Source organism: Stegostoma tigrinum, chromosome 10 (genome assembly GCF_030684315.1).
Source record: "Stegostoma tigrinum isolate sSteTig4 chromosome 10, sSteTig4.hap1, whole genome shotgun sequence".
NCBI lineage: Eukaryota > Metazoa > Chordata > Chondrichthyes > Orectolobiformes > Stegostomatidae > Stegostoma > Stegostoma tigrinum.
In genome coordinates, this window is record NC_081363.1 from 61,139,424 (window position 1) to 61,164,057 (window position 24,634).

Below are 24,634 nucleotides of genomic sequence, written 5' to 3' on the forward strand. Positions count from 1 at the left end.
TTTCTATTTTTCCTATAATGCGGCCAGAACTGTACACAGAACTTCAGCTGAGGTTTAACAGGTGTCTTGTACAAATTCAACATCCACTCATTGCTTTTGTACTCTGTGCTCCTACTAATAAAACTGAGAACTATTATTGTCACTGTATTTACTGCTGTCTCCACTTGTTCCATAGATCATCTTCATCTTCAATGATTATCTGTGCACAAAAACAACCAGGTCCCTCTGCTCCTGTACTCCCTTTAGAATCGTACCTCCTATTTTACTTTGTCTTTCAGTGTTCTTCGAACCAAAGTGCTTTGCCTCACTTTTCTTTGAATTGAACCTTATCTATCACTTATCTGCTCACTCCACTAACTTGTCCATGTCCTTTTTGAAGTTCACTCCGTGTCCTTTTGAAGTTCAACACAATCCTTCTCGTAGTTTACAATTCTTTCAGGTTTAGTGTAATCTGAACTTGGAAATTGTATCTTGCACATCAAGATACAGATCACTAATATATTATCAGGAAAAGCAAGGGTCTCAATGCTGACCATTGAGGAAACTCCACTACAAACCTTCCTCCAGCCTGAAAAGTATCCATTGATCATTGTTCTCTTTTTCTATGATTGAGCCAATTTTATATTCATGTTACCGATGTCCCTTTTTTTGCCATTACCTGCAGTTTTCCTCACAGGCCTGGTGTAAGGAATTGTATTAAATATTTCCTGGAAATTCATGTAAACCACAAGTGTTACCTTTCCAAAAAAAATTCAGCAACTTAGTTAAACATGATTTTGTCTTTAGAAATTCATGCTGACACTTACTCCTTTCTGCATGACTACTGATTCTATTCCAAATAATTGTTTCCACGTTTCAGAAGTTTTCCACAATGGATGTTAAACTAGCTGGTCGTAATTGCTGGGATTAGCCACCTTTGAATAAAATAGTAATGTTGGCCATTCTCCAATTTCTTGGCACCTTCCTGGAGTCCAAGGAAGCTGGAAATGTTATGGCCAGTACTACCTCAATTTCTACCCTCACTACGGTCAAAACTTAAAAGGTGACCTACATTTGTCTTGTAAATCAGAGTTGATGGAGAAAATACTTGGATGACAAATAATCCATCTCTAAGATTATAATGGAATATGGAGTGAGGGCAATCACACATATGTTAGCAATACAAATTACTCGGGGGCAGAATCTAAGAGTTGTGTTGAAAGTAAAATAACTTGTTGCATATCTGTTTGAACCATTGCAAAGCCAAATTGCAATAGAGAAAGTGATTTGGGGTGGATCTTGAGTAAAATATTCTTTTCGTTTAATCTACATGTGTGTTTTCTAACAGAAGCAGCCAATTCAATTTGGCTTCGGTGAGGAAAAAGCAGCTGGATGTTTTTACTCTAACTTCTGGTTAACTGAAAAAAATGTGGTATTTTCATGGTCTTTTGGCAAGAAATTCTGAAACTTTGGGTGGTCTGGCAGTAACTGTGGAGAAAAATAGAGTTAACATTTCAGATTGATGACTCTTCAGGACATAATTTTAGGAAGAAATGTTAACTCTATTTCTGTCTCCACATATGCTGCCTGACCGGAGTGATTCCAGCATTTTATGTTGTGTTTTTTTTCCTGACTTTTAGGTAATGTAGTACTTTGCTATTATATATCTGTGGTACTGTGGCACCCATCTGGTATGCAAAACTGTGATTTACATTATATTCAGTGTTTCTTGTGCTTGGCAATAGAACTACTGGAGTACCCTTGTCAAATATTCTGAGCATTGAGATATCAAGGCCTTAATTTTTTTTTAGTTTATAACAGTTTTCCTTCCTTTGTTCTGTTTTCAGTAAATATCAGTTTATCTAAAACATTGCTTAATATTCAGTCCCCTGCACTGATCCTCCAATGCCCCAGCTCACTTACATCGGTTCCTGGTTCTTCTACATCTCAAATTTCAAAATTTATATCCTAGTGTTCAAATTCAAAATCTGCTGTCACTCTTTTTGATTCATAACCTGCTCATGACAACTGACCCAACTCTAAACTCTGTACTCCTCAGGCCTTTCATCCTACCATTAGCACAAGCAGTCTCAGCTGCCTAGACTTTACTTTCTGGAATTGATCCTTAATTTCTCCTCCCTCCCTCAGTCCCTTTGAACAGTCCCCACACAAACCATCCCTTTGTGTGTTTTTGGGTTTTCTGCACTTTATTATTAGCTTGGATTTTTAAAAATATTGTTTCAATTCTTGCTAGAATCAAAGTCCTTTTTACCTTGTATCATTTGGTATAAAGTAAACTCATGGGTAATGCAGCACAAAAATTGGCCTTTCAACCAAACCAGTTCATGCCTGGTATGTACACTGTACTTGAGTATCCTTTTATTGTTTGCTCACTTAGATTCTTTGGAATGTTCCTAAAAACTTCATAAATACCTAAATGGTATTTTTGGTGACTATCTTGTATTAATGCCCTCTAATTATGCTCTTCCCCACAAACAAGTCTCAGTCCATGATATTATGGCTATTGATCAAATAATATTAGTGGGAGAAGAAATCTTCCCCTTTTGCAGATCTGTTTTTAATAATTTCCCTCCTAAATAGGATATAATGAACCACAGTATAATCAACGAAAGGCTGGCCACATAGATTTGCTACTGGGACTGCAGAGATGTGTCTGTGTCCAAATTATTTACTTCTGGCTTTCATCTCAGTAAGGCACTTCAGTCATTGAATTTTCTACTGATCAGCCCCTGTCTTCTGATTTACAGGAGTGGGTCTTTGGGTTTGTTGCTCTCCCAAGAAATTCTCACAGTCAATTCAGGTTTAAGTTATAATGGAGAATGGCGATTTCTCTAATTTAGGGTGAAATTCTTTGACAGAAAATTCTGGAGAGCACATTGAATGCATCCAAAGGGCCCATTGAGGGGGAAAAGGTGTTTGTTTACTAATTTTGTAACTCCCTTTTTTCCAAACTTTGATCATCTAGTTAAAGTAAGCAGTTTGATAATCCTGCACCTGAGCCATTCTTCCATGATGGAATTTTGCTCCCGATTCCTTAAGTGTGTAAGGAAATTCCCAATACTGATAAGTTCCATTGGTGTAAGGTTGTCTAGCTTCACAAAACAAAAAGCAGACAACAACAGACTTGCAATCTGGGTTTGGGAGGAGAGAGGATGGATGTATGAATGCTTGTTACACCAATATATTTGACCTCGCACCATGAAATTTCATGGAGTTTGAAGTCAATGTGAAGTACTCCCTGGACAACTCCCGTGTGACAGTATACCAGCCACCACTTCTATTGTATCTGTCTTGCCCCTGGAACTGGACATGCCTGAGGGTGATACGGTGTCTGGGACATCATCATATTCTCAAAATTGTATCTTACAGACAGCGATCCAATATTAATATTATCCCCTAGATGGTCATTTTCTGTTTCTCTTTGAGAAATTCCACTTGCGAGGCGTCCTGCCTCCTGTCCACTGTTCTCAGGATTTAAATATTCTGCCAGAACATTGAGACACCTGAGATAGCTTCCTGTGGGATCACAACCTGGAAGCATTTGCAATGCTTGATTTTCTAAAAATAAACATGAGGAGTAATGAGTAAACCACACAGGTAGCATTGCTCTGACAATACCTTTCCTCCTTGGAATCATTCTAAATAAATATGTAATCGATAAAGGGTTTATTGTTACTGAAAATAACGTGCTGACAATCACAGAGGGTCAGACAGCATCCACAGAGAGAGAGAGAGAGAGAGAGAGAGAGAGAAAGCAAACTAATGTTTTGTATACAGGTGACTCTTCACTAGAGTTGAAGTGAAGTGTTGAGGGGGCAGCATTTGTGATATAGTTAGCACCAAAAAAGTGCACATTTCAACATCTGCAGTAATTTGTTCCTACAAGGGTTTATTGCTACTTGGGTCAGAAGTGAAACAGAGAATTAGGTTTGAAGGCTTTAATTGGGGTCTTTCAGTTTTTGTGTCTGTTGTTTGCCATATAAAACTATATTCCTAGTATTTTGATCAGATAGCTAATAATGTAGTTCTGTTAAATTGAATTCTTCACATTTTTAATAAATGATTTCTGTTGCCATTCTTTGAAATATCAAACTTGTTGTGTGGATTTGCTGTCAGAAGATTGATCAGAAAGCTTTATAAAGAGCAATATGATTGGCTCGGACTTGGCTTGGGTAGTGTACCAACAAAGTTTCGCTGGACTCCAGTTTGCTCCTTTTGCATTCTTTTGCTGCTCAACGATCTTAGGATGCATGTGTTTACATTTCCTGTCATCGGTGTGTCAGCTGTGGTAGGGATCAATTTAAAAAAGCTTCCAGTGCCAAAGAGAGAAGTGTCCTTTGAATAATCAGAAATGGTAACTTGTTAATGGTTTTACAAGAAACAGTAAGATAGGAAAGATTTAAAGAACCTGAGGGGCAACTTTTTCATGCAAAGAGTGGTGTGTGTATGGAATGAGCTGTCAAAGGAAGTGGTGGAGACTGGCACAATTAGACTATTTGAAAGACATCTAGATGGGTATATGCATAGGAAGCGCTTAGAGGGATATTAGCCAAATGCTGGCAAATGGGACTAGATTACTTTAGGATATCTCATCGGCGCGAACAAGTTGGACCGAAGGTTCTGTTTCCATACTGTATAACTCTGACTTTATATTGTATTGAATTTGTGATGATAATGCTGAGGCTGTCTCTGCTTGCCATTATTAATACATAAAATTGACAGAAGTCTCTGGTATCTGCACACACTTTAGTGCAGAATTCACAATTTAATGAGAGTGAGATGTAGTTTCACCACATAGTTGCAGTTGTGTTCTTCACAGAAGAATTGAAAATCACTGATTTTTCTTTCGTGAACTTTAATTTGCACTCTATTCCTGAATTGAAGTTGAAAGTGCTCTTGCTGTACCGAAAGCTACTGAGTTTCAACAAAGTGCTCAGCTGTAAATAGCTGAACAGCCTCTCTGAGCATGGAAAATTAACTTCACAAGTGTGGACTCCAGTTGATTAAACAGAATGTGCAAGGTTGCAGGTTTTGTGTTACACTGAAATTTTCTTTTGGACTTTTTTTCCTGTGTCCCCTATAGCCCCATTTGGTTTAATGTTCACTTTCTGTTCAGTGATCTCTATTTGCTGACCTGAGGGTATAGAGACTTTTACTTGCAAGTGCAGATGATGTTTCATGAGTACCAGCACTGTGTAGTCACTTGCTTCTTTTATTTTTGAGGTTTTAAGAAAAATTTGCAATCATATTAAGGTACTGATTTGCTGATTTTTTTTTTCCTCAAACAGGCTCGGATAGCATTTTTACAAGGAGAAAGGAAAGGTCAGGAAAACTTAAAGAAGGACCTAGTGAGAAGAATAAAAATGTTAGAATATGCTTTAAAACAAGAACGGTGAGTATTCTGATTTCCTGTTTGTACAAGAGTTTTTCAACTGTTAACTAGAATCCTATTGGATTTAATTTGGATTTAAATATCAATTTAACATTATTATATTCAACATTAATTAAGGCCTATTCATTTTAGGCAAAGTGGTATTAAAATTTGACTTGATTTCGAAGTTTGTATCAGCATAATGTTAAGTTATTTTTGTTTATGTGAATATGGTGTTTTCTTTTATTGAGCTGATCAGATTATTTTATACCATCAATTTTGTTGGTAGTCAGTTTTGTCCATTTCCTCAGTCATGGAAAGCCAGGATGCAATAACTAATTATTGAAGTGCATATGAGATATAATTGTATTTAAACTGATTTTTCATGTTTCAAATAAGTTCAGTAAAACTATGATTCTTTGCTTGACACAGCACTGAATCTCTCAGATCAGGTCGGAAATCTCCACCTATCTGGACTCCATTTTCTCCCCTTTGGTCCAGGAACTCCCCACCTACGTCCGTGACACCACCTACGCCCTCCACCTCCTCCAGGACTTCCAATTCCCTGGCCCCCAACACCTCATATTCACCATGGACGTCCAGTCCCTGTACACCTGCATTCCGCATGGAGATGGCCTCAAGGCCCTCCGCTTCTTCCTGTCCCGCAGGCCCGACCAGTCCCCCTCCACCGACATTCTCATCCGCCTAGCTGAACTCGTCCTCACACTCAACAACTTCTCTTTTGACGCCTCCCACTTCCTACAGACTAAGGGGGTGGCCATGGGCACCCGCATGGGCCCCAGCTATGCCTGCCTCTTTGTAGGTTACGTGGAACAGTCCCTCTTCCACACCTACACAGGCCCCAAACCCCACCTCTTCCTCCGGTACATTGATGACTGTATCGGCGCCGCCTCTTGCTCCCCAGAGGAGCTCGAACAGTTCATCCACTTCACCAACACCTTCCACGCCAACCTTCAGTTCACCTGGGCCATCTCCAGCACATCCCTCACCTTCCTGGACCTCTCAGTCTCCATCTCAGGCAACCAGCTTGTAACTGATGTCCATTTCAAGCCCACCGACTCCCACAGCTACCTAGAATACACCTCCTCCCACCCACCCTCCTGCAAAACTTCCATCCCCTATTCCCAATTCCTCCGCCTCCGCCGCATCTGCTCCCACGATAAGACATTCCACTCCCGCACATCCCAGATGTCCAAGTTCTTTAAGGACCGCAACTTTCCCCCCACGGTGATCGAGAACGCCCTTGACCGCGTCTCCCGCATTTCCCGCGACACATCCCTCACACCCCGCCCCCGCCACAACCGCCCCAAGAGGATCCCCCTCGTTCTCACACACCACCCTACCAACCTCCGGATACAACGCATTATCCTCCGACACTTCCGCCATTTACAATCCGACCCCACCACCCAAGACATTTTTCCATCCCCTCCCCTGTCTGCTTTCCGGAGAGACCACTCTCTCCGTGACTCCCTTGTTCGCTCCACACTGCCCTCCAACCCCACCACACCCGGCACCTTCCCCTGCAACCGCAGGAAATGCTACACTTGTCCCCACACCACCTCCCTCACCCCCATCCCAGGCCCCAAGATGACATTCCACATCAAGCAGAGGTTCACCTGCACATCTGCCAATGTGGTATACTGCATCCACTGTACCTGGTGCGGCTTCCTCTACATTGGGGAAACCAAGCGGAGGCTTGGGGACCGCTTTGCAGAACACCTCCGCTCAGTTCGCAACAAACAACTGCACCTCCCAGTCGCAAACCATTTCCACTCCCCCTCCCATTCTCTTGATGACATGTCCATCATGGGCCTCCTGCACTGCCACAATGATGCCACCCGAAGGTTGCAGGAACAGCAACTCATATTCCGCCTGGGAACCCTGCAGCCATATGGTATCAATGTGGACTTCACCAGTTTCAAAATCTCCCCTTCCCCTACTGCATCCCTAAACCAGCCCAGTTCGTCCCCTCCCCCCACTGCACCACACAACCAGCCCAGCTCTTCCCCCCCACCCACTGCATCCCAAAACCAGTCCAACCTGTCTCTGCCTCCCTAACCGGTTCTTCCTCTCACCCATCCCTTCCTCCCACCCCAAGCCGCACCCCCCGCTACCTACTAACCTCATCCCACCTCCTTGACCTGTCCGTCTTCCCTGGACTGACCTATCCCCTCCCTACCTCCCCACCTACACTCTCTCCACCTATCTTCTTTACTCTCCATCTTCGGTCCGCCTCCCCCTCTCTCCCTATTTATTCCAGTTCCCTCCCCCCATCCCCCTCTCTGATGAAGGGTCTAGGCCCGAAATGTCAGCTTTTGTGCTCCTGAGATGCTGCTTGGCCTGCTGTGTTCATCCAGCCTCACATTTTATTATCTTGGAATCTCCAGCATCTGCAGTTCCCATTATCTCAGGTTATAGCCCAACAGGTTTATTTGAAAGCACAATCATTCAGAGTCTTACTCCTCCTTCAGGTGTTAGTGAGAGAGCTAGTATAAGACACAATTTGAGTAAAGGATCAAAGGGTCACTCGACTTATGAGGATGCACTAAACAAACCCGAGTTGCTGCTAAATCTTTAATCAGTTAGTAGGTTTTAATTGATTAATACATATATATAAATCCTCGGATTCCTTTGAAGTCTCTGCCCTGAGAGCACTAAAAGCTTTATCAGTGGAAAGAGGGGGTCACATTTTAGGTCAGACAATGCATGTTAGTTATGAGGCCTTGTTTAGAATATGTTTTGATTTGGAGACTGATTTTATTTCTACAGTAAGAATTTATAAAATGCCATATTGACTGCCTACAAATTACATGCTTTTTGAACAAAATAGAATATATCCACAAATACAGACTCACCCCATAGTTTCGCATGCGTGTGTCTATGTATGCATGCAAGGGTGAATAAGAGTGTGTATAGTGTGGTGAGGTCACCTGTAGTGCGACATGAACCCGATATCTTGGATGAGGTCGCCCTATGGATACCGAACTTGGCTATCAGCCTCTGCTTGATGACTCTGCGTTATTGTGTATTCCATAGTCCGTCCTGGAGGATGTTTGCCCGAAGATCTGAAGTCGAATGTCCTTGACAGCTGAACTACTCCCCCACCGGGAGGGAACATTTCCTGCCTGGTTGTTTGCACATTGTCCATTCATCCCTTGTCATAGTGTCTGCATGGTTTCGCCAACATACCATGCCTCGGGGCATCTTTGCCTTCAGCGTATGAGATAGACCACGTTGGCCAATTCACAGGAATATGTGCTGTGTGCCTGTGGTGTTCCTACGTGTGATAGTAGTATCCATGTCGAAGATCTGACGTGCCTTGCAGAGGTTGCCATGACAGGGTTGTATATTGTTGTGGTTGTTATTGTGCTGAAGGCTGAATGGTTTGCTACGAACAGTGGTCTGTTTAAGGTTTGGCTGTTGTTTGAAGGTGAGAAGTAGAGGCATGGGGAAAATCGTGGCAAGGTGCTCATTGTCAATGATATGTGTTGAAAGCACAGTTTCTTTGCTCCTGCAAAGCACTGGATAATGAAGGGTATCCTATCGGACATATCCTGTGTCTGCCTTCTGAGGAGGTAATTACATTTTTCTGCTATGGCACATCAGAACTTGAGCGCATCCATCAAGGATGGACACCTCTACCTCAGTGTATTGCAAGCCCATGGATAACCTCATGATGCTGCATTTTCTAACTTCCACCTTAAACATACTAAAACAGCCATCCCCTATGGACAAGCCCGATGCATACACAGGATCTGTTCAGATGAGGAGGAATGAGACGGACACCTGCAGGTGTTGAAAGACTCCCTCATAGGAACAGGATACGATGCTCAACTCATTGATCCCCAGTTCCGATGTTCCAGTGCGAAAAACCATAATGACCTCCTCAGAAGACAGACATGGGATACATTTGATAGAGTACCATTTGTCGTCCAGTACTTCCAGAGAGTGGCAAAACTACACAATGATTTTTGCAGCCTTCACCACGTTATCAATGACTATGAGCACCTCGCCAAAGTCTTTGCCATGCCCCCTCTTCTCGCCTTCAAACAACGACCAAACCTTAAACAGACCATTGTTCACAGCAAGCTACCCAGCTTTCAGGATAGCATTGATCGCAACACAATGTAATCCTGTCATGGTGACCCCTGGAAGACAAGTCAGATCTTCAACATGGATACTACCATCACACATGGGAACACCATCCATCACATGCATGGCATATACACATGTGACTTGGACAACGTTATCTGTCTCCTACAGTGCAAACAAGGTTGCCCCAAGGTGTGGTATGTTGGCGAAACCATGCAGATGTTATGACAACTGATAAACGGGCACCAAGCAACAATCAATAGACAGTGATGCTCCCTCCCAGTGTGGGAGCACTTTAGTGGTCAAGGGCATTTGGCCTCAAATCTTCGGGTAAACTTCCCCCAAGGCAGACTTCAGAATACACATCAACAGAGTCGCTGAGCAGAGCCTGACAGCCAAGTTCAGTACCCATGAGGATGGTCTCAAACGTGATCTTGGGTTCATGTCTCAATACAAGTGACCCTACCACACGTTACACTCTTGCACACGCGCACGTGCATACACAGATCCTCTCCGTTACATACACTGTCTCTTGAGCACATAGGCATGCGCGCGCGCTCTCTCTCTCTCTCTCTCGTGCTCTCTCTCTCTCGTGCTCTCTCTCTCTCGTGCTCTCTCTCTCTCGTGCTCTCTCTCTCTCGTGCTCTCTCTCTGTCGCGCTCTCTCTCTGTCGCGCTCTCGCACGCTCTCTCTCTCTCGCGCTGTCTCGCGCTGTCTCGCGCTGTCTCGCGCTGTCTCGCGCTGTCTCGCGCTGTCGCGCTCTGGCTCTCTCTCGCTCTCTCTCGCTCCCTCTCGCTCCCTCTCGCGCTCTCTCGTGCTCTCTCGCTCGCGCCTCTCGCTATCGCTGTCTCTCGCACTCGCGCTCTCCCTCGCGCTCTCCCTCGCGCTCTCCCTCGCGCTCTCCCTCGCGCTCTCCCTCGCGCTCTCCCTCGCGCGCTCCCTCGCGCGCTCGCCCGCGCTCTCTTGCGCTCTCCCTCGCGCTCTCTCCCTCGCGCTCTCTCCCTCGCGCTCTCTCCCTCGCGCTCTCTCCCTCGCGCTCTCTCCCTCGCGCTCTCTCCCTCGCGCTCTCTCCCTCGCGCTCTCTCCCTCGCGCTCTCTCCCTCGCGCTCTCTCCCTCGCGCTCTCTCCCTCGCGCTCTCTCCCTCGCGCTCTCTCCCTCGCGCTCTCTCTCTCTCGCGCTCTCTCTCTTGCTGTCTCTCGCGCTCTGTCTTGCTGTCTCTCGCGCTCCCCAGCGCTCCCTCTCTCTCGTGCTCTCTCTCGCGCTCTCTCTCTCGCGCTCTCTCTCTCGCGCTCTCTCTCTCGCGCTCTCTCTCTCGCGCTCTCTCTCTCGCGCTCTCTCTCTCGCGCTCTCGATCGCTGTCTCTCGATCGCTCTCTCTCGCGCTCTCTCTGGCGTGCTGTCTCTCGCTGTCTCTCGCCTCTCTCGTGCGCCCTCTCTCGCGCGCCCTCTCTCGCGCGCCCTCTCTCGCGCGCCCTCTCTCGCGCGCCCTCTCTCGCGCGCCCTCTCTCGCGCGCCCTCTCTCGCGCGCCCTCTCTCGCGCGCCCTCTCTCGCGCGCCCTCTCTCGCGCGCCCTCTCTCGCGCGCCCTCTCTCGCGCGCCCTCTCTCGCGCGCCCTCTCTCGCGCGCCCTCTCTCGCGCGCCCTCTCTCGCGCGCCCTCTCTCGCGCGCCCTCTCTCGCGCGCCCTCTCTCGCGCGCCCTCTCTCGCGCGCCCTCTCTCGCGCGCCCTCTCTCGCGCGCCCTCTCTCGCGCGCCCTCTCTCGCGCGCCCTCTCTCGCGCGCCCTCTCTCGCGCGCCCTCTCTCGCGCGCCCTCTGGCACTCTTGCTCGCGCTCTCACGCTGTGTCGCGCGCGCTCTGTGTCGCGCGCGCTCTGTGTCGCGCGCGCTCTGTGTCGCGCGCGCTCTGTGTCGCGCGCGCTCTGTGTCGCGCGCGCTGTGTGTCGCGCGCGCTGTGTGTCGCGCGCGCTCCCTCTCCGTCGCGCTCCTTCTGTCTCTCGCGCTCCCTCTGTCTCTCGCGCTCCCTCTCTCGCGCGCTCTCTCGCTTTCTTTAGCTGTCATTTGCGAGTGAATATATGGGGTGAGTTTGTATTTCCAGATCCATTCTATTTTGTTCAAAAAGCGCACAATTTATAGAGTCAGTCAATGTAGCATTTTATAAAGTCCTACTTTAGAAATAAAAGCAGTCTGACTCCAAACCAAAACACAAATGGATTCTAAATAAGGCCTCACACCGAACATGCATTGTTTGACCTAAAATGTGACCTCTTTTTCCACTGACAAAATCCTTAGTTTTCCCAGGACAGCTCCTTCAAAGAAATTTGCGGATTTATATAACGTGTTAATCAATTAAAATCTTCGAACTGATTAAAGATTTAACAGCACCTCAGTTTTGCTTAATACATCCACATGAGTGACCCTTTGATCTTTTAGTCATAAATTCTGCTTCTGATACTACCTTTCTCATTAACACCTGAAGAAGGACTGAGGCTCCAAAAGCTTGTGTTTTGAAATAAACCTGTTGGACTATAACCTGATGTTGTGTGATTTCTGACCTTGTCCACCCCTGTCCAACACTGGCACCTCAACATCTCCGATCAGGGCAGTTCTCATATAATCTTTGATTTGGACTGTCTGATTGCTGTTGTAGCACCAAATTGGCCATTGGTTTATTACATTTGGCTTTTGTACTTTCTGCAGTTCATTTGAGCTATTTGCTAACCATTTTGTTGGAGCTTTTGTTTATTTTATTTCTTGAGTTATGAGGATGCAATTACTTTTAACTTGTCTTATCTCTGGATAGATGAGCAGCTGTCCTTTGTTGACTGGCCACATGGCTCTTGGTCTTTGATTTCCTTTCACTGTGTCCTGCTTCGAGGTCAAGAGTCAACAGGTAACATGGACTGGTATTCATCATTTACAAAAAGAATTGGTGCCTTCACACATGATACGGATTCTTAGTCCTTTTCAGATATTCTTAAAAACAATTACAGATTCCACATTTTAAATAAATTTCAGTTTTCCTAAAGGTATCAATTCTAGGTTAAAATTGATTGCATATCGGTGATGGTAGTTGAGAGTGATGCCAAGGCATTTTAGCATTTGTTTGTAGCTGTATGATCATCTACCATTTGTCCCTGGTATTTAAGTTGTTCAAGCGGAAGGTTGAAACAGCAGTCTTGGCACCATTTAGTCAAAGTCTCGATTTTCTGAAATTGACTTCCAGAGAATGTTGTGCTGTATGTCATGATGTTCAGTAATGGGCAGGTCATCAGCGTACCTAAAGATCTGTGACATCATTGTATGTACATGTTGAAGAGAGCTGATGTGAGCACTGATTCCTGTCAGAATTCATTATTTGGCTATGCTTCTGTGGCTGATTTAATCTGAGGTACACATGGAAATGCTGGTTCCTGAACATTGACAAAATGCACCAAAGCCACTAAGACAGTCTAAAACAGTGTTAAACAATATGTAGCATTCTTTATAAAGAAAAAGATCAATTTGCCCCATCTTCCAATTTTAAATGAGAACTCCAGTACTGCTGCCACTCGTGCTGATAGCTTAGGGCAACACGGTAACTCACTAGTGAGTTTTGAGAAGGTTTGTAGCTCAGGTTGAGGTTCTGGATGTGAGTTTGCTCGCTGAGCTGGAAGGTTAGTTTTCGGACGTTTCATCACCATTGTAGGTAACATCATCAATGAGCCTCCGACGAAGACTTCATCGGAGGCTCACTGATAATGTTACCTAGAATGGTGACGAAACGTCGGAAAACTAACCTTCCAGCTCAGCGAGCAAACTCACATCCAGAACGGTAACTCACTGGTTAGCACTGCCGCCTGACAGTGCCAGGGACTCTGGTTTGATTCCACTCTCAGGCAACTGTTTGTGTGGAGTTTGCACGTTTTCTCCGTGTCTGCATGGGTTTCCTCCAGGTGCTCCGGTTTCCTCCCACAGGCTGTGTGGATTAGGCAAGCTCAATTGCCCATGATGTTCAGGGATGTGTAAATTAGGTGGGTCATAGGGGGACGGGTCTGGGTGAGATGCTGTGAGGGCCACTGTGGACTTGTTAGGCTGAAGGGCCTGCGATAGGGTTAGGAGTTCAGTAATTCAATGACCCAAATTTGAATTTTCCCCAAAACCAGGCCATTCTTACTTGAGGCCTTACCTTGTCTGTGTTCCAAGTTTTCTTGAAATCAGTCCCTTTTTTGAATGTATGTTGCCATCAAATAGTGTAACAGATAGGAATGAAAACATTCATCTCCACCTGTTTTAAGCAGTAGAAGTGACGAGTGAAAATATAACTACAAAGAAATGGAATCAGAATGCAGGCAGAGATCAAAGTCTTGCTTAAAGATGGGATCTGATCACCGTTCTGCCATTCATAACTACTCTGGGCATGTTTTGTTTCTTTACGTATCCTATTTACACCCCTTTTGATTTTGCGCAACTAACACTTAACATTTTGTGTCTCCTATCTTCCATTGTATCATAGACCTTTCATTTTGTTCTTTAATCACCTCTCATAACTATTTAAATCTACTTAAAACATTACATTTCTGACATGGTTCTGATAAAAGATCATCAACATGAAATGTTAACAAACACAAATGCTGTGACTCCTGTAAATCTGAAATTTAAAAAAAAATAGAAAATGCTGAAAGTGCACTACAGGTTTGACAGCATCTTTGGAGAGAAACAGTTCAAGTTTCACGTCAAGGACTTTTCTTCAGAACTGACCTTGCTTGAAATGTTAACACTGTTTCTCTCTCCACAGATGTTACTAAACCTAACCTGAAATGTTAGCTTTGTTTCACTCTCCACAGATATTGCCTGACATAGGATTTACAACATCTTGTATTATTGGTTTAGATTCTACCATCTGGAGTATGATTCTTGTGAAAATAGTTCTTTGTTTTCCCACCAAATGTTGGATCGTACACATGTGAGTTTGTGTAATAACTGTAAAAATTGCTCAATTGAACGTAACAATTTTGATCTTTATTTAAAATAATTTGCCTTATAGTTGACTTAATTGGGACTGATAAAACCACAGATTTTTTTGGTCCTGACCTGGAAAGGTAAAATCTAATCCACGCAGACTATCAAAATTCAACTTTTCTTCCTGACCTTTACTCACACCCCCACAGAAAAAAAATCAACATCTTTCCTTTTCATTTGGAAAAATGGTCAGCTAAATGTGATCAAAGTGGAAAGATTTGTTTAGTCATATTTTCTATATTAATATAGAACAAAGAGCTGCAGATCCTGGAGATCTGAAATGAAAACAGAAGTTGTCAGCGAAAGTCAGAAGATCTGGCAACATTAACATGTCAGTGGAATCTGTAACTGTTTTTAAGAATATTTGGAAAGGACTTCTAATACACATATGATGTGTAAAAGCACCAACTTTTTTTTGTTTGAATTATAAATACTACTTCATGTTACCTGGTGAACGAGATAATGACGAGTCACTGGACTCAAAATGTTAACTCTCTTTTCTCCCCAGAGTCATAACTGAGAGTCAAGAATTACCTCCTTAAATGTCTGCCACTGCTTGTTGTCTGTCATTCCTGCTAATCTATCTGCCCAGTTCACTTCAGTTAACTCTATTCTCATTTCATTGTAATTTTCTTTATTTAAGTTAAACACAGTTTTTCCAACCCAAGTTTCTGATTCTCAAACTGAATATTAAATTCTATAATGTTATAATCACCACTTCCAAGGGGATCTTTGATTTGTCGGTCAATTGTTAAACCTGCCTGGTTACCCAGTACCAGATCCAAGGCAGCCTGCTTCCTGGTTGGCTCCATGCCATTGCTCAAGGAAGCCATCCCTAATGCACTGTATGAATTCATTGTTGTTACTACTCTTTTTCTTTCAATTTGATTTACATAATCATAGAGTCGTAGAGCACAGCAACAGGCCCTTCGGACTAACTCATCCATCCCAATCAGGTTTCCTAAACAGATTTGGCCCCATTTTGTTGCGTTTGGCTCACATTTCTCTAAACCTTTCCTATGCACAGACCTGCCCAAATGTCTTTTAAATGTTGTCATTGTACCCACCTCCACCAATTCTTCTGGCAGCTCATTTTATACATGTACCACCCTGTGTGTGGGGAAAAAAAAAGTTGCCCCTCAGGTCCCTTTTAAATCTTTTCCCCTCTCACTCTAAACCTGTGCCCTCCAAGTTTGGATGCCTCAACCTTGGGAAAAGATCTTAGCGATTCGCCTTACCTCTGTCCCTTAATGTTTTATAAACCTCTGTCAGCTCATCCCTCAGCCTCCTTTGCGCCAGGGGGGAAAAAAATCTCAGATTATCCCACCTCTGCCTATACCCCAAACCCTCCAACCCTGGCAAAGTCCTTGTAAGTCTTTTCTGAGCCTTTTCAAGTTTCATAATGCCCTTCCTAAAGCAGGGAGACCAGAATCTGAGTCAATACTCCAAAAGTGGCCCAAACAATGTCCTGTACAGCCACAACACGACCATCCAACTCCTATACTCAATGCACTGACCGATAAAAGCAAGTGTAGCAAACACTGCCTGCATTGTCCTATCTACCTGCAACTCCACTTTGAAGGAACTGTAAACCTGCACGCCCAGGTCTCTGTTCAGCAACACTTCCCAGGACCTTACCATTAACTGTATAAGCCCTGCCATGATTTGTCTTTCCAAAATACAGCATCTCACATTTATCTAAATTAAACTCCATCTGCCACTCCTTGGTCCATTGGCCCATCTGATCAAGATCTCGTCGTACTCTTCTTTGTCTACTAAACCTCCTGTTTTGGTAACCACACCTCCCATGTTCACATCCAAATCACTTATATAAATGATGAAAAGCAGTGAACTCGGCAGCGATCCTTGTTGCACACCACTGTCCACAGCCTCCAGTCCGAAAAGCAACCCTCTACCACTACCCACTGCCTTCTATCTTTGAGGCAGTTCTGTATCCAAATGACTAGTTGTCCCTGTATTCCATGTGATTTAACCTTGCTAACCAGCCTAGGATGAGAGACCTTGATGAATGTCTTTCTGAAGTCCATATCGATCATGCCCACCTCTTTGTCTTCATCAATCCTCATTGTTAATTCTTCAAAAATCTCAATCAAGTTAGTGTGACACAATTTCCCATGCACAAAGCCATGTTGACTACCCCTAATTGGTCCTTGCCTTTCCAAATGCTTGTAATTCCTGTCCCCCATGATTCTGTCCAACAACTTGTCCACCATCGATGTCAGGCTCACTGGTTTGTAGTTCCCTGGCTTTTCCTTAGCACCTTAGTGGCACCACTTTAGCCAACCTCCAGTCGTGCGGCACTTCACCTGTGGCTATTGATGATACGAATATCTCATCAAGGGGCTCAGCAATCGCTTCCCTACCTTCCTGCAAAGTCCTACGGTACACCTGCTCATTCTGTACATGTACCACCCTGCACCACCACCATGTATCCCTTGTTATGCATTTTAAGCCATCCAGAACCACCACCTTTGTACATTTTTCAAGATATCGCTATTTCTTTCTCCAAGTTCTTTATTTTCCATATCCTTTTCCATTCTGATGCAAAATACTCATTTAGTGTCTTCCTCATTTCCTGCAGCTGCACATATAGGCAGCCTTGCTGACCTCTCTCCTTAGTTACCATTTTGTCGTCAATGTATTTATAAAAGCACAACGGATTCTTCTTAAAACTATTGGCCAAAGCCACCTCATGTGCCCTTTCTGCCCTTCTGATTTCCCTCTTATGTGTACTCCTACTGCCTTTATACTCTTACGAGGATTCACTGGATTTTTGCTGTTTATACCTGACATATGCTTCCTTCTTTTTCTTGATGAAAACCTCAATTTCTCAGGTCCTCCAGCATTCTCTACACCTACCAATCTTGCTGTTCTTCCTAACAGGAACATACTGTCTCTTATTTTTGAAGGCTTCCCATTTTCCATCCCTTCCTTCATCTACAAACCTCGAGCCCAATCAATTTTTGAAAGTTCTTGCCAAATACTGTCAAAATTGGCTTTCCTCCAATTTACAACTTTAACTTTTAGATCGATCTATCCTTCTCCATCGCTATTTTAACACTAATAGAATTATGGTCATTGGCTCCAAAGTGCTTTCCCCACTGACAGCTCAGTCACCTGCCCTACCTTATCTCCCAAGAGTAGGTCAAGTTTTGATCAAGATCCTGTTGTACTCTAAGATCCTTCTTCTTTGTTCACTATGCCACCAATTTTGGTGTCAACTGCAAATGTACAAACCATACATCATATTCTCTTCCAAATCAGTTATATAAATCACAGAGTGGACCCAGCGCTGATCCTTGCGGCACACCCTGGTCACAAGCCTACCACTGACTCCTGCCAGCCAGCCATTTTGTATCCAATTGCCCATCTCTCCTTGCATCTCGTATGATCCAACCTTACTAGCCAGGCTACCATGTGGAACCTTTTCGAAGGCCTTGGTAAAAGCCCATGTAGACAATGTCCGCCTCTGTAACTTCATATATCGTCTTAGTCACTTCTTCAAAAAATTCAATTAAATTTGAGACACAGTACCCCACACAAAGTCATGCTGACTGTCTCTAATCGGTCTTTATCCTTGCAAATTCATGTTGATCCTGTCTCTGAGAATCCCTTCCAGTATTTTATGCACCACTGTTGTTAGGCTCACTGGTCTAGTGCCCTGTCTTTTCTTCACAGCCTTTCTTAAATAATGGCACAACATGATTCATGCTGCAAACTTCTGGCGCCTAACCTGTGGCTGTCGATGATATAACTATCTCTGCTCAGGGGCCACGATATCCTCCTTAGCTTTCCACAATGTTCTGGGATGCACTTGATCAGATTCTGGGGATTTATCTATTTTTATGCCTTTTAAGACCTCCAGCACCTCCTCTTCTCCAATGTGGGCTCTTCAAGACATAACTGTTTACTTCCCTGAATTACCTAGCTTCCTTGTCTATGTCAGCAGTAATTACTGACAAGAAATATTCATTTTGGATTCACAGATCTCCTGTGGCTCCATACACAAGCAACTTCTGATTGTTAAGGGGCTTTATTCTCTCCCTAGTTACTCATTTGTCTTTAATATACCTGTACAGTCTGTTTCAGTTCTCCTTTACCCTATCTGCCAAAGTTATCTCATGTCCTCCTGCCTTCTCCCTTAAGTATACTCCTGCACGTCGTAAACTCAAGGGATTCACTTGATCCCAAGTGGACCTGACATATGCTTTCTTTTTCTTGACCAGACCCTCAATATCTTGAGTCATCCAATGCTTGTTCCCAACTCCTGCCGTTAATGCCCTTCTCACGAATAGGAACATGCTGGCCCTGAACCCTTGGTATCTTGCTTTGAAAACTCTCACTTGCCAGACATCCCTTTAGCTGTGAATAGCCTCTCCCAGTTAACTTTTTGAAGATTCTGTCTAAAACCATCAAAATTGCCCCTGCCCTAATTTGGAATTTTACCCTGTGAACCAGACCTTTTCCATAAGTTTTAAAACTAATAAAGTTATGGTCTCTGGCCCCAAAGTGCTCTCCCATTGACACTTCAGTCACTTGCCCTGTCAAGGCAGTCGAGTTTTGTCCTTCTCTCCTGGGGACCATTGACATATTGATTGAAAGAGTTTTCCTAAACACACTTAACAAATTCTTCCCCATCAAAAGCCCTTAATACCATGGCAGACCAGGTTTGTGTTTGAAATAGAGATGCTGTCAGACCTGCTGCCTTTCTCCAGCAATTTCTGACAATGTTCCTGTTTGTAAAGACAACAATATGGATAACTTCCTTGTGAACAGAAGGATGATTGAAACTGTAATGCAGCAATTTACTCAATTTAATCAGAAACCTCGTAATTAATTACAGAGAACCTTAGCTTGCAACAAAGAAAATGGGTTAGGTAAATTTATTAATAAAACTTAACTGGGATGGTGAAGTAGGCCATGATTTCTCTTAAAGTATAAATGGAATATGAAACTGACATGGAAATTATGTTGGTGCACAAGACCTCGATTTGCAATGCCCTTATGAGGCACCTATTTCAAGCAAGTAGGTTGTGGAAGGAGTTTTTGGGACTTTAGTCAGTAAATTACAAATATTCATGTGAATGATGTGAAAAGCTTTTTATGCCATTGATAAAAACAATTCAATTGAAATTCATGAAATTTGCGAGTAATTTGCTGCTGAATATATTCTGTGGCCCCAATTGAGTTACTGTTGTAGACTGTATAGATGCATAAACATTTTCTTTTACTGGATATGTTTCTGTATTTTCCTGTGATAATTAATTTTATAGAATTGGTGCAGTGGTTGAGACTACTGATATTTTGGAGAAATATATTTTTCGTGGACGAGGTAATGCTTGGTTGCAAGATGACGTTGCAGTCAAGAGTGCTCCATTGCAGATAATTAACTCTGCAATAATGTATACTGCAGTTCATTCTGTTCAGAATTCTGATTTTGACTAATATTGCAAGGGGCAGGTGTTGCTAGAATATGTTCAGTCAGTCTCCTACAGCTGTCCAACAACGATGGATACATTATTCGACCTGGTCCTTGGACATTCGGTGGGCCATTTGGTGTCAGTGTGAGAGTGGTTAGAATGCAATGATCATTGCATCTTAAGCTTCAAGATGGTGTTGGAGAAGGACATGCAACAATTCAGAGTAAGAAAAATCAATTGGAGGAGAACTGACTTAAATGGGGCAAAAACAGAGCTGAGCAGGATTGATTGGAATAGGAAGTTGGTGGAAAAAGTGAACAATGGCTGCTTTCAAAGTGTAGATGGCTTGGCAAAAGTTGAGCTATTGAGCCTTAGTTAATTTGGTAGAGTTTCCTGGATGACAAAGGAGGTAGAAGTTAACAATAGAAAAAAAAACTCTGCACTTATGAAGTGTAAGGCAGAAAGTAGAATTGAAAATCAACAGGAATACCGATGGTTTAGAGAGCAGGTGAGAAAGCAAATTAGAGAAGCTATCAGCCAACATAAAGAGAAATCTCAAAAGCCATCTTCGGTCATATAAGCAGTAAGAGTGCAGTTAAAGGAGAAGTAGGGTGGATCAGAGACCTTAAAAGGGGTTTTAAAAATGTAGATAGGGCATGTTTGAGGTGTTAAATAACTACTTTGCATCTGTCTTCACAAAAAAACGAGGATGCTGGCCAGACCATGTTGACCAAAGTTAATCAGCAACAAACACTTGGTAATTTGGCACTTAAAGTTGACAAGCCACCAGGACCGGACAACTTTAATGTAAGGATTTTAGAACATTACAGCGCACAGTACAGGCCCTTCAGTCCACGATGTTGTGCTGTCCTATTATCCTACTCTAATATCAAACTACCCTGCATACCCTTCATTTTGCTATCATTCATGTGCCTATCCAAGAGTAGCTAGAACGTGCCTAGTGTATCTGACTCCACTACCACCATCGGCAGTGCAGTACACATACCCAGCACTCAATGTGAAAAAAATCCTCCCTCTCTCATGTTCCTTATACCTTCCTCCAATCACCTTAAAATGATGGCCCCTCATAATAGTTGTTTCTGCCCTGGGGAATAAAAATCTCTGGCTATCTATTGTATCTATGCCTCTCATCATCTTGTACAACTCTATCTTCACTCCAATGAGAAAAGAACTGGCTTGCTCAACCGTTCCTCATAAGACCTGCCCTCCAGTCCAGGCAGAATCCTGGTAAGTCTTCTCTGCACTCTCTAAAGCTTGCACGTACTTCCTATAATGAGGTGACCAGAACGGAACACAATATTCCAAGTGTGGTCTAACCAGGGTTTTATACAGTTGCAGCAAAACCTCATGGCTCTTAAACTTAATTCCCCTGCTAGTGAAAGCCAAGACACCATACGCCGCCTTAAAGTTGCTACCCAGCTTGATAGGATTGTTGAGGAGTCTAGGGACATGGACCCTGAGATCTCTCTGTTCCTCCACACTGCTAACCCTGTACTCTGCATTCAAATTTGACCTTCCAAAGTGAATCACTTCACATTTTTCCAGCTTGAATGTCACCTGCCACTTCTTTGCCCAGCTTTGCATCCTGTGCTTGTCCTGTTGCAACCTATAACAGCCTTCCACCAACCTTTATGTCATTGACGAACTTTGTAACCCACCCACCCACCCTTCCACTTGCTCATCCAAATCATTTATAAAGATTGCCAGAACACAGCCCTGCTGATTTTGAAAGGAGTGAGTATAAAAACTGCACAAACGCGATCCGTAATCTTTCAGTCCGCCCTGGGCCAGGGAGATTTGCAGAAGACTGGAAAATTTTAAATACTATTGCCTTTTTCAAGAACGGCTGTAAGGATAATCCCAGCAATTATAGGCTAGCTAGTTTAACTTTAGTTTGGAAACTACTTGAAACAATTATGCAGGATAGAATTAGTAAACAGTTGGAAAAAGGTATGTCGATTAGCAAGAATCAGCATGGATTTCTAAAGGTAAAATTGTGTTTAACTGATTTGCTGGAGTTTTTTTGAAAAGGTAAAAAGGGTTGATGAGGGTAATGTTGTTGATTTAGTCGACATGGATTTCCAGAAAGTGTCTGATACAGTGCCGTACAACAGACTTGAGAGCAAGGTAATTGGTCATGGTATAAAAGAGACAGTAGCAATGTGGATACAAAATTGGCTGAGTGATCGGAAACCGTAGTTGTCATTGGACATTTTTAGGGCTGTAGGAAGATTTGTAGTGAAGGTCCTCGGGCTAGATATTGGGACCCTTGTTTTTCCTGATATATATTAATGATCTGGGTCTTGATGTGCAGGTACACTTGCCAGGTTTGCAGATAGCCCTCAACTTGAATTATGAACTGTGAGGAACTCCTTTAAAAGGACATTTACAAGTTGAAGAAGTGGATGGACAGGTGACAGATGAGGTTCAATGCATAGAAGTATTAGGTGACGTACTTTGGTTGGAAAAACATGGGAAAATGCTATAAATTGAGAATACAATTCTGAAGGAAGGAGCAGCAGGCCCTCTGTGTACATGCATACAGATCGTTGAAGGTGGCAGAATATTTACTGCTCTGGTGTATTTTTATTTACTTTTTTGGCCTTACTAAGAAGGCACAGAGTACAGCAGCATGGAGGTATTTTTGAACTTGTACAAGAAACTTGTTGGACCTCAACTGGACTATTGTGCGCAGTTATGGCTGCTACGTTAGAGGAAAGATGTAAATGCATTGGAGAAAGAACAGAAGCAATATGCTTGAATGTGCCAGGAATGAGAAGCATCATATATGAGGATAGGTTGAAGAATTTGGTACTGCTCCTCTTGGAGAAAAGAAAACCGAGAGGAGAATTGATTGAGGTTTTCAAAATCATGATCTGACTGGACAGAGTAGAGAGGAAGAAGCTGTTTCCATTTGTAAAAGAAAAAGCGAAAGAAGGAGCACAGATTTCGAGGTTTTTGCAAATAAACCAGGAGATGTGAGGGGAAAGAAACATTTTCACACAGTAAGTAGCTCGGGTATGGAAGGCAATGCCTGGAAATGTGGTGAAGCAGGTTGAATTGAGGCATTCAAAAAGGCATTGGATGTTTATTTGGATAGTAATTCTGTACACAGATGTGGGGAAAAGGCAGGAGATAGGTAATAGAACCAGACGGCTAAAAGGCCACTTCCTGCGTCATAGCCATGAAGTGATTCATTGACTTGGTATGTGGCACTTTATCTCACACAGAATGTGTTGTGCATGTGTGCATCAATTAAATAAAATGCATGTGGATTTTCTTTTTCTAAAACTTCAAGAGAATTTCAGCCTCCATATTCAGTGTCAGCTCTGCCTACTTGGGTTGTGTTTGTTCATGTCACAGATGCTATTAACATTGCACTTTAAATTAATTAGCAGGACTTGAGCTTAGCCAGTCTGCAATATTTCTGTATATGGTTACTTTTGTTGAACGGCGTGACTGGCTTTTCTGGTAGTTACAAACTTAATTAAACTTTTCAGTCATATGTGAACTCCATTAATACGCTAGTGCATATCGGTTTGTTTGAGTGCTGTCTATAAAAGACTGTTTTCATAATTTATGATAAACCGGATATAGTCTATGTAGGACCTCAGTAAAATATAATGGTGTGTGAAATTATCAAACAGTATACTGCAGCTGTTTTATCCATGATGATTTCAGTAAAAGGTAGTTGTGCACATTTGAAAACTCTACATTGGAGCACATTGACTTTTGTGTAAAAATTGAGGACTAATTTGAAACATTCTTATTTGGTTATACTGACAGAAAAATTAACTTTGTTAACTTTTGCCAGCTAGACAAAATATCTATGCCATCACATCCGTGACAATCCCAGGTTCTTCAGACCTGGGTCTCAAGTATATAAAGATCAATTCCATTAGTGCAGCAGACAAGGACTGTGTTCAGTAGTCAGTATCATTTTGAAGCAGACCAACAAGAGTGTGCAGTCGATTAGAATCTCTTTGAGGCAGACTCTGAGGAACAAATTAAGGTCATGGAGAAGAATAACAGAAAGTTGAAATCAGGATTGGGTGTATAGGGAAAAACATTAACAGGAGTTTGTAGGAAATGCATGTCAGCAATCACTACTGAATTGGATTGACAAAAGTAGCCTGGAAGAAGCGTTCATTTTTTTTGTGACATTTCTTCAGAACTGCATGTTCTAAACAGGAACTTAGCAGTTGAAGAGTAATTGAGATCTACAGCACAGTGAAAGGCTCTTTAGCCATCACATCAGTGCCAGTCAAAAACGACTGGGGTTTCTGTCTCTACCAACCTTAAGGCCAGTGAGTTCGAAATTCCCACCACCCTCTGGGTGACAAAAGTTTTTCCTCACATCTCCTCTAAATCCTCTGCCCTTGCCTTAAATCTATGGCCTTTGTCATTGACCCTTCCATCAAGAGACAAGTCTTTTCCTCTCCACTCTGTCTACATCCCTTATAATTTTATACATCTCGATCATGTCCCCTTTCAGTCTCCTCTGCTCTAAGGAAAGTAATCCCAGACTTGCCAATTTCTAAACTCCTCAGCCCAAGCAACATCCTGTTAAATCTCCTTTGCATCCTTTCTAATGCTATCACGTTTCTCCTGTAATGTGGATTCCAGAACTGTAAGCAGTGCTCTAGGAGTGATGTAATGAACATTTTGAACAGTTCCAATGTAATTTGCCTG

The 24,634-nt window shown here is 43.1% G+C and overlaps 1 protein-coding gene across 6 annotated transcripts in view; it reads left to right on the top strand.

Annotated features, from left to right (window-relative positions):
- strn3 (striatin, calmodulin binding protein 3) overlaps window positions 1-24,634 on the top strand; it is a 172,403-nt gene that overhangs the window by 22,763 nt on the left and 125,006 nt on the right. For all 6 annotated transcript variants that reach the window (XM_048537452.2, XM_048537453.2, XM_048537454.2 and 3 more), the window contains exon 2: window positions 5,289-5,392. In XM_048537452.2, coding sequence (XP_048393409.1) covers window positions 5,289-5,392 — 104 coding nt within the window. The remainder of the gene's footprint in view (window positions 1-5,288; window positions 5,393-24,634) is intronic.